Genomic DNA, 12,821 nt, shown 5'->3' on the forward strand with positions numbered 1-12,821 from the left:
CATATGTGACGGTAGGGGATGCGCCCACAGCTTCCACCTAAAGGGAAGATGTGTTCCTGCGGAGTGGCTGCACTGCTTAAGTAGTGCACTCTGTCGGTTTAGTTCAAGTATAGCCACTCCGCCATTAGAGACGTTACAAACGTTAAGTATTTTTTCACTGGTGTTCCGGTTCGGATGCATTTCAGAGCTTCCACTTGCAATCGACATTGCAAGTGTCTTTTTATAATGATTAGTGTGTCTTTTTTGTATTTAATCGATTCGGTTTTATATCAGAGATGTGTACAAATAAAGCATAACACTTCATTTGCGGTCTATGATCATTTATGCGGTGTTTCGTCACCTTTGCTGTTCGATGTACTTTCGTAAGGTCATCAGTAGAGTTTGGGTTCCCTGGGCTCAATTATATGTCGAATAGACCTGGACTTTCCCTCTGTAAACCAAGGAGAGTCCCACCTATCACAAAATATATAAAAATAAAGGAACAAAGTGAACCATCCGTTGAACTTAAAACTAAAATGCAAGTCCTGAGCAATACGTCATTTTCAAACAAAAAAGAAAACATGGAAAGACAATGTGAGCCAAGGTCTTGAAACTTAAATCTAAGGTTGGAATGTAAACCAAGGCAACTTGTTATTAAAACCTATCTGTGTGCATTTCAAAGAGTGATCCGAGACAGCTGAAGATTCACTAATTATTGACCCATAGGGGCTTAAATTGAGAAACGATATCATTGCAGATGATGACAAAGTCCGAGGCTGCAGATGCCAAAATTCATCTCAAAGTCCAATAAATCACAAACTGAAGGAAGCTAAAGCTGGAAACAGTAGGAACTACAGTTGGAAATATTGAGCTAGAGATGGATTTTTTGGTCTCTTCTGGCGAATGGGCTCCAGACATTCGCGGAGATGGAAGTAAAGTTGGATCTATACTTGGTGGCGTCGATGTCTGCAGTCCTACCTAAATTGTCTCGGATCAGAGCTTTTATAACTGCGCTTTTTACGAGAAATTGGGTGGGGGAACGTATGCAGTCAGTGGCGCACCTGCTCAACGCTTCTAGCGGCGCTATCTTTCGCGGCTGGCGCTAGAATTACATCATGTTCGATTATACTCGGCAATATTCGTGTTGAACTGGTTTTTTATTGGTTGTTATCGCGGGAGTGGTGGACAGCTTGGCGCCACCACCTAAAAAATGATGATGTAATCGAGTATAATCGGCTATGTTCGATAATTTCTTGATTATAATTGGACGTAAGCGCCACCACCACTGAGTAGGAAGTTTAAATTGTCGCGGCTTGGTCACTGACGTCATAATTGGTCACTAAAATGATCGAAAATCTGTCACTTAGGGGGTAGAAAAATATTCTGCTGCTATGGCGAATGAGAATTTTCCTCCCAACTAGGAGGCAGGAAAATGTTCTCCCATTAAGGTGACTGAACTTTTCGTATGTAAATTTCTCCCAGTGTAGGTGACGGATAAAAATATTTTTCTCCCACTACAAGGGTTTTTTCGGGGGGGGGGGGCATTCACATTAACTATAGAAGTTGAATATTTTCAAGAATTTCCAATTTGAAATTGTGAATGTTCCATTTTAATTGTCAATGTGAAAGCAACCCTGGTTACCTATTAATCGGAGGGCCCGCATGAAGATCTATTGCATCCCCCTGCAGATCCACCAAGCCGGGACAACTTTTTTCTTAAAGAGGGAGTCCTAAGGAACATTTCTAGCCCTTCTCCTCAAAAAAACCATGGCCCTACTCACAAAATAGCGGCCATTTTGATTGACAGGTCGGTCGAAATCGCAAAGTTTGCATTCTAACACAGGACTTGCACAACATTTTTTAAACCGTACGAAGGTACGAGTAGATCGAAAGAGCAGGCAAAAATTCATCACCTGTCAAAATTTCAAGTGCTAAGGTGCGTTTTTTGATTTTTGGCGAATTTTTGAAAATCAAATTTAGGCCAAAAATGAGGAAAAAATCAAAATCCTATCAAATTGACCTAGACAGCTCAAATTTGGGATATATCCTATTTTCGGTCTGACAAGTCGATTGGAAACTGTTTCAGACTGTTTAGAGTAGTTCTGGAGCCTCCAATAGATTTTTGAAACTTGAAATTCCCACAAAATTTCATCAAATGAAGAGTCCAGGGAAAGAACCAGGTAAGTCACTTTTTTTCAAAAATGAGTTTAGGGTTGAATTAAATTCACACTGAGGAGTAGAAAAATGTAGTCCATTTACATTTTGAAAAAAATCGATTTTTCGTGGTTAAAATGGCCTTTAAAAAAAGAGGAGAAGAGAAAAATGAGCCGAGACGAAATGTGAGGCGACAGGAAGAAAATTTCAACATCGTTAACTATTTAGAATACAATATTTTTCATTATGTCATCATAATAATCGATTTTCATCGAATTCAAGTTGTTGCGGAACACTGATTTTTTGATTTTTTGCTTGATTTTTCACGAAAACAGTGACTTTTCAAGTCGTGACTGGCTCATCTCTTCATTTTTTTCCTACAATGCCTCAAGTTGTGTTTGTGGGATGTTGTGTGATGTATTTCCAGTCATTACCTTGATGAAATTCAAATTCGCTACAAAATTGGAGCCTTCTGATACTTCAAAACGCCGTAACTCAGAAGTTTGAAAAAGTGACTTACCTGGTTCTTTCCCTGGACTCTTCAAATAGAGTTGCGAAAGCCGAATTTTATTCTGCGAACTAATTTCAATGCGTTACGAAGTCTACTGCAGGTGAATTTAAAGTCGTTTTGGAGTCTCCAGCGAATTTTTGAAAATTGCTGGAGCCTCCAGTAGATTTCTGAAAATTGAAATTTTCACAAAATTTCATCAAATGGAGATGGAAAGCCGAAATTTACTCTGCACTCCAATTTTAACACTCTCTGAAGGCGACTTCAGGTGAGTTCAAGCCATTTTGGAGCCTCCAGCGACTTTTTGGAAATTCCTGGAGTCTCAGCAGAATTTGTAAACTCAAATGCAGTTAGAAAACGGATATTTACTATGCATCTCAATTTTAACAACTACCCATTCCTAAGACGGCGCATTAAGACGAGGATTTGAAACCAAATGCCCAATACAAGACTTTTGTGGTAAGTAAGTAGTAGATAGTGTGAGTGACCTTCCATCAAATTTTTGTTTATTTTGGTTGAATAGATGAGAAGTATCAGGTTTCGGAAAAAAAGTGCGCCGTCTTGGGACAGGGTCCCCTATTTCAGCTTGAAAGAAATTTTTGTGCATCGATTTCATGCTTATTTGAAAATTTAAAAAATTCACCCCTTCGCCTCCATTTGAAGTAAGATGGATAATATTCAGTTGACACCCTATTTTTGGCATTATTCCGAAGTGGATTGCACACATTTTGAGAAACTTCAGCTTTTTAAAAAATGCCAAAAAATTTGTCCGAATTAACACAAGCACGTACTGTGCAGAATAAGTTTCAGCTTTCCATCTCGATTTGATGAAATTTTGTAAAAATTTCAAGTTTCAGAAATCTACTGGAGGCTCCAGTGCTTTCTAAAAAGTCGCTGGAAGCTCTAAAACTACTTGAGATCCACCTGCAGTCGTCTTCATAGCATATTAAAATTAGCTTGCAGAATAAAGCTCAGCCTACCAACTGCATTTGATGAAATTTTGTGAAAAGTTAAAGCTTTAAAATTTTCAAAATCTTCTGCAGGCTCCAGGAATTTTCAAAAAGTCGCTGGAGGCTCCAAAATTACTTGAAGCCATCTAGGCGTCTTCAGAGAGTGCTAAAAACGGAGTGTAGAGTAAATTTTGACTTTCCGTCTCCATTTGATGAAATTTTGTGAAAATTTCAAGTTTCAGAAATCTACTGGAGGCTCCAGCGATTTTCAAAAATTCGCTGGAGACTCCAAAACGACTTTAAATTCACCTGCAGTTGACTTCGCAACGTATTGATATTAGTTTGCAGAATGAATTTCGGCTTTCCAACTCTATTCGATGACATTTTGTGGGAATTCCAAATTTCAAAAATCTACTGGAGACTCCAGAAATTTTCAAAAAATTGCTGGGAGCTCCAAAATGACTTTAGTCCACCTGAAGTAGTCTTCAGAGAGTGCTAAAATTGGAGTGTAGAGTGAAGCTCAGCTTTCTATCTCTATTGATGAGATTTTGTGGAAAATTCAAGTTTCAGAAATCTACTGGAGGCTCCAGTAATTTTCAAAAGTCGCTGGAGACTCCAAAACGATTTGAAATCCACCTGCGGTCGACTTCGTAACGTAATGAAATTAGTTTGCGGAATGAATTTCGGCTTTTCAACTGTATTTGATGAGATTTTGTGGAAATTACAAGTTTCAAAAATCTACTGGAGGCTTCAGAAGTACTCCAAATGGTCTGAAACCATTTCCAATCAATTTGACAGACCGAAAATAGGGTGTATCTCAAATTTCAGCTTTCTACGTCAATTTTGTAAGATTTTGATTTTTCCCCTCATTTTTGACCTTAATTTTATTTTCAAAAATTCACCAAAAATTAAAAAATGCACTTTAGCACTTGAAATTTTGACAGGTGATAAATGTTTGCCCACTCTTTCGATCTACTTTTGTACGGTTTAAAAAATTGCGTGCAAGTCTTGTGTTGGAACGCAAACTCTGCGATTTCGACTGATCTGTCAATCAAAATGGCCGCCATTTTGTGAGTAGGGCCTTTTTTTTTTCGAGGACAAGGACTAGAAATATTCCTTAGGACTTCCCTTTAAAAAAAAGTCTTTTCAGAGGATCGGCGGGGGGGGGGGGTTACAATAGATCCTTATGCAGGCCCTTAGACTATTTTCTGTTGTATTCTGGTCCCTGTCTGATAAAAATTGATGGAAGTCCGAAAGAAAAGATAATTCATGATTTTAGCTAGATAAGTATTCACGAATATTTACCTACCATAGAATGAAGATATCAATCCATTCAAGCAGATTTTGTATTTTTGTTCAATTTCGAGGACCTGTTCAATATAATTTTCAATTAGTTTGAAAAAAATCCAATTTTTTGACTACTCAAGTACCTACCTAGTACATACGTACGAGTAGGTATACTGTAAGTACATCAGAAGTGCCTCACTGGAGAGTTCAGAATCATTTGACGTGTTCGTATTACGATGAACTGGCGAGCTCAAATTAGCTGAAAATAATTAAAAATTAAGAAATTTTTGGCCTGTTACACCGCCCTTAATAGACATCTACCTACAACCTCGTCGATGGCATGCGAAGATGTACGCACGTTGAAATTCAAGCTCGTGGTTATTTCGACGAATTGAAACGATAGTTTTTCCAGGAAATTTTGAATGTCACCATAATTCCTAAATGAACTTGAAAAATGAACCTACAACAGTTGTTTCCTTTTGAAAATGAGTGGAAAAATTTGCCATTTCGATACGAGTTTTTCTACTTCACGAATATTATCTTAACATTTCAAAGTCCTTATGTATTTGTAATGAACCAGAAAAGTATTTTACCGACCGTCTAATGAAGGTAGGTATGATGTGTATTAGGAATTTTGGTAATGAATGTCACTTACAATTAGTAGGTACTGTATTAGAAATTATGTATCATACAGAAAATGCACTTCAAGAACGTGGCCATCTAACGATGAACAGATGTTTTTAAGACTTTGCAAGGCGACAAATTATTCCATAGCTGCCTATATAAATCAGCATTCGCTTTATGGATTTTCATTCTCGAAAAAAAACTTCAACTTTATCGTGTAGGTAGTTTTTGCTCATCATATTTACCGAGCTAACAGAAGAATTTCATGCTCGGAATCCATATTTGTTCAGTACTCGTAGGTAGGTGTGTTTCACTATCTTATTGTTTCATTTTTTTTTTCGATTCACAATTTTTTTCAGTTCATTCTTTTCGTGATATTTTCAGAGGTTTCATCGTAACAATGAATCTAACATTTGCGCTGCTCGTGCTCACTTTGGGCCTAATTTTGGGTAACGTTTCTAGTCTTTATTGATGAAGTTTTCTCCCCCAGCGGAAAATTATTTTATTTAATCTCGGATCTAACTTGACTGTGTTCGATCTATTGGTAATTTTTTTTTTTTTTTTGAAACTTCATAGGTTCATCAATTGCAGAAAACTTGCTGAAAATCAAAGATAAAAGTCAGTGATGTAACTTAGCATTTGGTTTAAAACAAACATCTAGAACCGTTGTTTTTTTTTTTTTTTTTTAAGATTTTAACCAAAAATTTTCAATTTTATTCACAGTCGAATCAAACCCAAGCTTGAGCTGTTTACTTTTTGGAAAAGAAGGATGCCATATGGAATGTTCCATAACAGGAGAACTATTCAACTTCACTTCTCGCGGTATCTGTGACTCAAACCAAGTTTGTAATTGTCACAATCACAAACAAGCCACATTTCATGAATTATGGCAACAAAGATTCAACTCCGATTACGTTTTCGATACCATCCGTCGTAGCAAACGCGACTACAGCAAGGTTTTCGGAATATTCCGGAGTAATTTGTTCGAAACCAACGAAGAATTGAAACAGTCACTCAACTCTGCCATCAGCCCTTACCAGTTTTCATTACTTGAAACAAACGACCGAATTCCCGCTGCTAAGTACACAAAGAATGGCAAATTTGATACGGTAGCTCTTCGAAAATACATCAGTAAGAAACTGGACGAAGAACTGAAATCACTGCCTGGTAAATCTTTGTTGGATGTGAAATACAAAGAGATATTCACGAAGGCGTTGGAAAAAGACAAATCGTGTAAAGCTACCGTGTATAATTACACATTCAAAGTACAACAACTGAAAAATATATACATGAAGAGGATTTTAGAAGAGTTTTTCCGAAAGGAAAATATGGAAAAACCCGAAATACAGATTCCTATCAATAGCGACAAAATCAATACAATCGTCGGCAATATTGTAGTGAGTGAATTGATTAATCAAATTCAAAAGAATTCCAATGAAGAAATTCTTTCAGGTAGGCAATTCAAAGATACATACCTATTTACGGGGAAGGGGCAAGAGGGTCCTGACGAAATTGCAGTAACCAATTTGGCTCAATTCTTCTCAGAGAACTCTATTGGAGTATTCCATCAGAAAATTTATAGTTACCTACCCAATAGTGAAATCAAAGGTTTCATAAGGGTCCAAAATTTTGATTTTAAGCGTAGGTATTTCGTCAATAAAAAATTGAAAAAAGTGCCAACAATAGCAAAATAATAATTTCCGGGATAGGTATACTTACTTATCAAACGTTAAAAATTAAGAAGACCCATTCTTAAGGCATTTTTTTGCCCTAAAAATCTTCAAAAGGTTACCGAAAAATGACTGAAAAATGCGATTGGGCTGCGAAGATCATTCGCAAGGATGCAGCTTCTCAATAGCATTTCCCCCAATTTTTGGGCAATTTTTTGAAAATTCGATGTACAGACTCAAAATCACGCCCAAACCCCCAAAACCACTCCACTTATGACAAGAAAATATGATTACCAAAGTTGTATCTCCCCAGTCGCATTTTCCCACAATTATTTGTCAGTTTTTTGAAAATTCTGATCTCGAGAAATTATCTTTTCGGATCAGCTGAATCGAAATCGAACCCAAACCCTGGGAAACTCGACTTGTGGTTATGAAACACGATTCCCAGAGTTGTGACTCCCTAATCACACTTTTATATCATTTCTGGGAGATTTTTTGAAAATTTCAGTCGATTCCGAATGTTGTGACTCCCCAATTGCCTTTTTCCACAAGTTTGAACCATTTTTTAAAGATTTTGAGCCACTGAAAAATATTATTTCGGGTGCGCAGACTCGAAATTGCGGCAGATTCTTGTCGACTTGCGATTAGAAATGATGATTTCCAAATATTTTCGCGCCAAAATTGCACTTTTCGACCATTTATGTTCAATGTTTTAGAAAAATTTTAGTCCAAAAATAACCTTTCAAATCCGCAGACTCGAAATCGCTCCGAACAACTCAAGAAAACAAGACTTGTGTTCAGGAAAGACGACTCTCAAACTTATAAGGTACATACCAGGCAATCTCATTTTTCGAGCATTTTTTGGGTAAATTTTGGAGAATTTTGAGCTCAAAGTACCCTTTCCAATACACAAACTCGAAATCGTGTCCTGCAAATCCCACATAACTCAATTTGTCACTAGAAAACATGATTCTGAATGTTGTGGCTCTACAGTTGCATTTTGCAATCGTGGGAAATTTATAGAAAAATTGGTAGGTAATTCAGTAGTTGTAGTCAAAAAATGACCTTTTTAGATGTGCAGACCAGAATTGTTTCCATTTTCTGGTTAAGGGAATTGTCCAAAAATTGAAATTTTAAAATATCTTGATCCCTGCGTGATTCCTAGTTTTTCGATTGGGCTGCTAATAAATTTTGTGTTGGACTATTCTAGGGGATTCTCAGGTTACTACACACCCGTGAGGTTCCCTTATCTGACATAGTTTGTGAATGAAATAACCAAAATTAATTACTTGTTCTTTCATAACCAACAATATCATTTTTCCCACACAATTTGTTGTAGATGATACATTAAATGATGAAATTGAAGAAAATTCTGATGTGGAAATTGATAAAGGTGGGTAGAATTTAAGGAATGGTAGTTATGAATTAACAACCGTAATATTTCTATTGTGATGTCATAACCAACAATACTGTTTTTTTCCTGTCTAAACATGTACAGATGTGAATCCATCCATAAGCTGTATACTTTTTGGAAATGAAATTTGTAACAGTGTATGTGTGTTATATGCCAACATGATGAACTTCCAGTCTCGTGGTATGTGTGACTCCAACAATCTCTGTATCTGCTACAACCACAGGGACAGAAAGATCAGCGACAGCCAACTTCCCAATGTAAAGCGTACCGCAGATGGTAAATTTGATGAAACTGCTCTTGTGAAATATGTCACTGAGAGCGTGGATGAAAATCTGAAATCATCTGGTAAATTTTTGTTGGATGTGAACTATGAAGAGAAGTTTAAGGAGGCTTTGGAAAATGCTAAAGATGAAGAAAATTTTGTGCCTGAGTACAACTTCAAAATCACTCAGCTTAAGAACAAAACTTTGGAGAATATGTTTGAGAAGTTTTTGAAGGAGAATAAAATTAAGAAAACGGATGCTGCAAACCCAGAACTTCCTGAAGAAGCTATTACACTTCTTTTGGTTGATAATACCATTGTAAATACTGTAATTGAACGAATTGACGCAAATCGCAAAGTGGAAATTGACAAAGGTAATTAAATTTAATTACATTTACCTAATAGTTGTGAATTAAATGATTCCAAGTTTTGTATTTTCATAACTAAGTAAGATTACAGATTTTTTTTCTCAATATATGTAGATGGAAATCCATCCATGGGCTGTATACTTTTTGGAAATGAAGTCTGTAATGGCATTTGTGTCTTATATGGTCGATTGATGAACTTCCAATCAAGCGGTGAATGCGACTCCAACAATATCTGCACCTGCTACAACCAAAAGGACACTCCAGTCAGTGACAGCCAACGCCCTTCTATAAAGCCTACCGAAAAAGGTCAATATAATGAAAAGGATCTTGTGAAATACATCACTGAGAATGTGGATAGAAAACTGAAATCAGAACTTGGCCAATCTTTGCTGAATATAAAATACAAAGATAGGTTTAGGAAGGTCTTGGAAAACTCTAAAAATGATGATGGTTTTTTGTTTGATTACACCTTCAAAGTTACACAGCTTGAGAATAAAATTTTGGACAATATTTTTAATGAGTTTCTGAAGGAGAATAGGATGGAGAAACCAGATTTTGGAACTATTATCACTGCTGAAGAAGATTGGTTGATATTCCAGGTTGATATTATTATGCTTAATACATTGATTGATCGAATTGAAGAAAATTCTGATGTGGAAATTGATAAAGGTAAGTAAATTTTGGGATCAGTATGTGGTATGCAGAAATATTGAGGACCCCCAAGAAAGTTTTTGCTATCTTAATGTTTTGGCTGGTCTCAGTGAATGATGATAATACCTACAATTGGTTATTGGACTGAGGTGATAGCATCCCACCAATTACAGGCTATGCATCTATTACACATTGCCAAACTACATATATATTTTTTAAAACTTTTTTGTGGGTACCTAGGTATTCCATATGTTTGTGCATCCCACATTTAGTTACAGGTTAGGAAATATTATTTTTATAACTTCACATTGCCAAAAATACAGCTTTTCCCCCTGTTTTAATTTGTACCTTACAGATGTAAATCCATCCATAAGCTGTTTACTTTTTGGAAATGAAATCTGTAACAGTGTATGTGTGTTATATGCCAACATGATGAACTTCCAGTCACGTGGTATGTGTGACTCCAACAATCTCTGTATCTGCTACAACCACAGGGACAGAAAGATCAGCGACAGCCAACTTCCCAATGTAAAGCGTACCGCAGATGGTAAATTTGATGAAACCGCTCTTGTGAAATATGTCACTGAGAGCGTGGATGAAAATCTGAAATCATCTGGTAAATTTTTGTTGGATGTGAACTATGAAGAGAAGTTTAAGGAGGCTTTGGAAAATGCTAAAGATGAAGAAAATTTTGTGCCTGAGTACAACTTCAAAATCACTCAGCTTAAGAACAAAACTTTGGAGAATATGTTTGAGAAGTTTTTGAAGGAGAATAAAATTAAGAAAACGGATGCTGCAAACCCAGAACTTCCTGAAGAAGCTATTACACTTCTTTTGGTTGATAATACCATTGTAAATACTGTAATTGATCGAATAGATGCAAAGCGCAACACAGAGATAGACAAAGGTAATCAAATTTAACTACATACATACTTACCTGTAAATAGTCGTGAATTAAATAATTCCAGTTTTTGTGTTTTCATAACTAAGTAAGATTACTGATTTTTTTTTTCAATATTGCAGATGGAAATCCATCCATGAGCTGTATACTTTTTGGAAAAGAAGTCTGCAATGGCATTTGTGTCATGCACGGTCGATTGTTGAACTTCCAATCAAGTGGTGACTGCGACTCCAACAATATCTGTACCTGCTACAACCGAAAAGACACTCAAGTCAGTGACAGCCAACGTCCTTCTATAAAGCCTACCAAAAAAGGCAGGTATAATGAAAAGGATCTTGTGAAATACCTCACTGAGAATGTGGATAGAAAACTGAAATCAGAACTTGGCCAATCTTTGTTGAATATAAAGTACAAAGATAGGTTCAGAAAGGCTTTGGAAAACTCTAAAAATGAGGGCACTTTTATGTTTGATTACACCTTCAAAGTTACACAGCTCAAGAATAAAATTCTGGAGAATATATTTAATGAGTTTTTGAAGGAGAATAAGATGGAAAATCGGAAACCTGATTTTGGAACTATTATCAGTGGTGAAGATGATTGGTTGATGGACCGGGTTGATAATACTATCATTAACACAATGATTGATCGAATTGAGAAGCAGAATCAAGCTTCTCCAAAATCATTCATGACTAAGGGTAAAAATAGACATGCAGCTCGAGCTGCGTCTGCAGGTATCCGGAAAGCTGCGAAGAAGCCTTAATTATTTTTGAATGTACTTATTCAAGTACCTGATTTCTCAGATCAGGTTCCTCTGTTAAATGTGCAGTCTTTATGTACTACCAAATAAAATTAATGATGCATTACTTGGTTTTAGACTTATTTACAGCTTTGCAATATTTATTTGGTACCAGTGAGCAAATCTATTCATTAACATCTATAATTGGTGATCAAGTACCATGCCTAGTTCAATTGAGAATCCCTGAAATAAAAAAGACCAAATAAAAACTTTGTTTTTCTTCTGGGATGAATTTCAAAATAATAGATATTATTTTGAACATTAGAACTTCACATTTACATTTGGAAGATTTCAATTCTGCACTTAATTACTTATCAAGCATGAATTTCAAAATTTTCAACGCTTCAAATGTTTGATTTTGAAATTTATCTTCATTTTTCTGTTCTACCTAAGTGTGTACTGACCTATTCCAAGTTCACATGTTCAAAATTAAACTCTGATTCTCATCTGTTCGAAAACTTCAAAATCAGTTCCCAGATTTATTTTAATAGTTCCTTCACCGAATAAATTCAGAACTTCAAAATTAATTCTTCCAAAACGGGTTGGATAGAGGCTAAAGCGAAAAAACCACGATTTCATCTGAAAATGCTGCATCTTTGAAGGGCCATGTTTCCATTCCAGACCGATGACACCTCCGGAGTTGAAATATTTTTTGAGTGTCTTTCGACTCAAAATGAAGGCCTCCACTGAACTTGGTTAAAATTCAATTTCATTCAAATCTTATATAATTTGATGCAATTGGATCTCGAAAATAGTGGAATTGATTTTCAAATACATTTGTACCTACTAGTTTAGTTCAATTTCAATTCCGAGGCTCGTTTTAAAAATGTATTCAAAAAATGTCTACCAATTTTTGAGGTAGTTTGGAATCTATTTGTTATGCTCGTCTTTCGATGAACTTAACCACAAATAATTGCAGTCACTGAAAATTATTGACAGACCAGAAATTTTTTGGCCCATTGCACATCGCCGTCGCAATTATCTAATGTACATACAACGATGACGGTGGCACATGGGTAAAGATATAGTTATTATAGGTAATTTAAATTAAAGCTCGTGTTTATTTGAACGAGTTGAAACGACAGTTTTTTTCCACGTAATTTTAAATTTCTCTACCTATATGTTTCCTAAATGAACTTGAAAAACGTGCGTCGTCGGCAGATGTTTTCCTTTGAAAACGAGTGGGAAAATTTGACATAAAGTGTTCAGTTTTTCTACCAGTTATACGTTGACAGTGGCTTAATATTATTGAACTAG

General features: G+C 36.0%; 2 protein-coding genes across 5 annotated transcripts in view; both read left to right on the forward strand.

Moving 5' to 3' along the window:
• Nucleotides 1–12,821, forward strand: part of LOC135847388 (inactive dipeptidyl peptidase 10-like) — a 601,135-nt gene that overhangs the window by 192,536 nt on the left and 395,778 nt on the right. The window lies entirely within an intron of this gene.
• On the forward strand, nt 5,666–11,631 carry LOC135847257 (uncharacterized). 4 transcript variants are annotated; one of them, XM_065366733.1, is made up of 9 exons: nt 5,666–5,801; nt 5,887–5,951; nt 6,079–6,120; nt 6,226–6,954; nt 8,512–8,565; nt 8,671–9,222; nt 9,331–9,885; nt 10,223–10,774; nt 10,891–11,631. In XM_065366733.1, exons 2-9 carry the CDS (start codon nt 5,903–5,905, stop codon nt 11,526–11,528), a joined length of 3,171 nt encoding a protein of 1,056 aa, XP_065222805.1. In that variant the 5' UTR covers nt 5,666–5,801; nt 5,887–5,902; the 3' UTR covers nt 11,529–11,631. The 4 variants fall into 4 exon arrangements, with proteins under 4 accessions (XP_065222805.1, XP_065222813.1, XP_065222789.1 ...); XM_065366717.1 differs by having other exon boundaries at nt 5,705–5,805; XM_065366741.1 differs by lacking the exon at nt 6,079–6,120.

Source organism: Planococcus citri, chromosome 1, assembly GCF_950023065.1.
Source record: "Planococcus citri chromosome 1, ihPlaCitr1.1, whole genome shotgun sequence".
NCBI lineage: Eukaryota > Metazoa > Arthropoda > Insecta > Hemiptera > Pseudococcidae > Planococcus > Planococcus citri.

Excerpts from the sequence above, each read along its gene's own strand:
- LOC135847257 (XM_065366717.1), top strand. The coding sequence starts at position 5,768 with ATGCTCGGAATCCATATTTGTTCAGTACTCGTAGGTAG. Across the intron at positions 8,566-8,670 it reads TGATGTGGAAATTGATAAAG|ATGTGAATCCATCCATAAGC; the intron begins GTGGGTAGAATT and ends AAACATGTACAG. Across the intron at positions 9,223-9,330 it reads CAAAGTGGAAATTGACAAAG|ATGGAAATCCATCCATGGGC; the intron begins GTAATTAAATTT and ends CAATATATGTAG.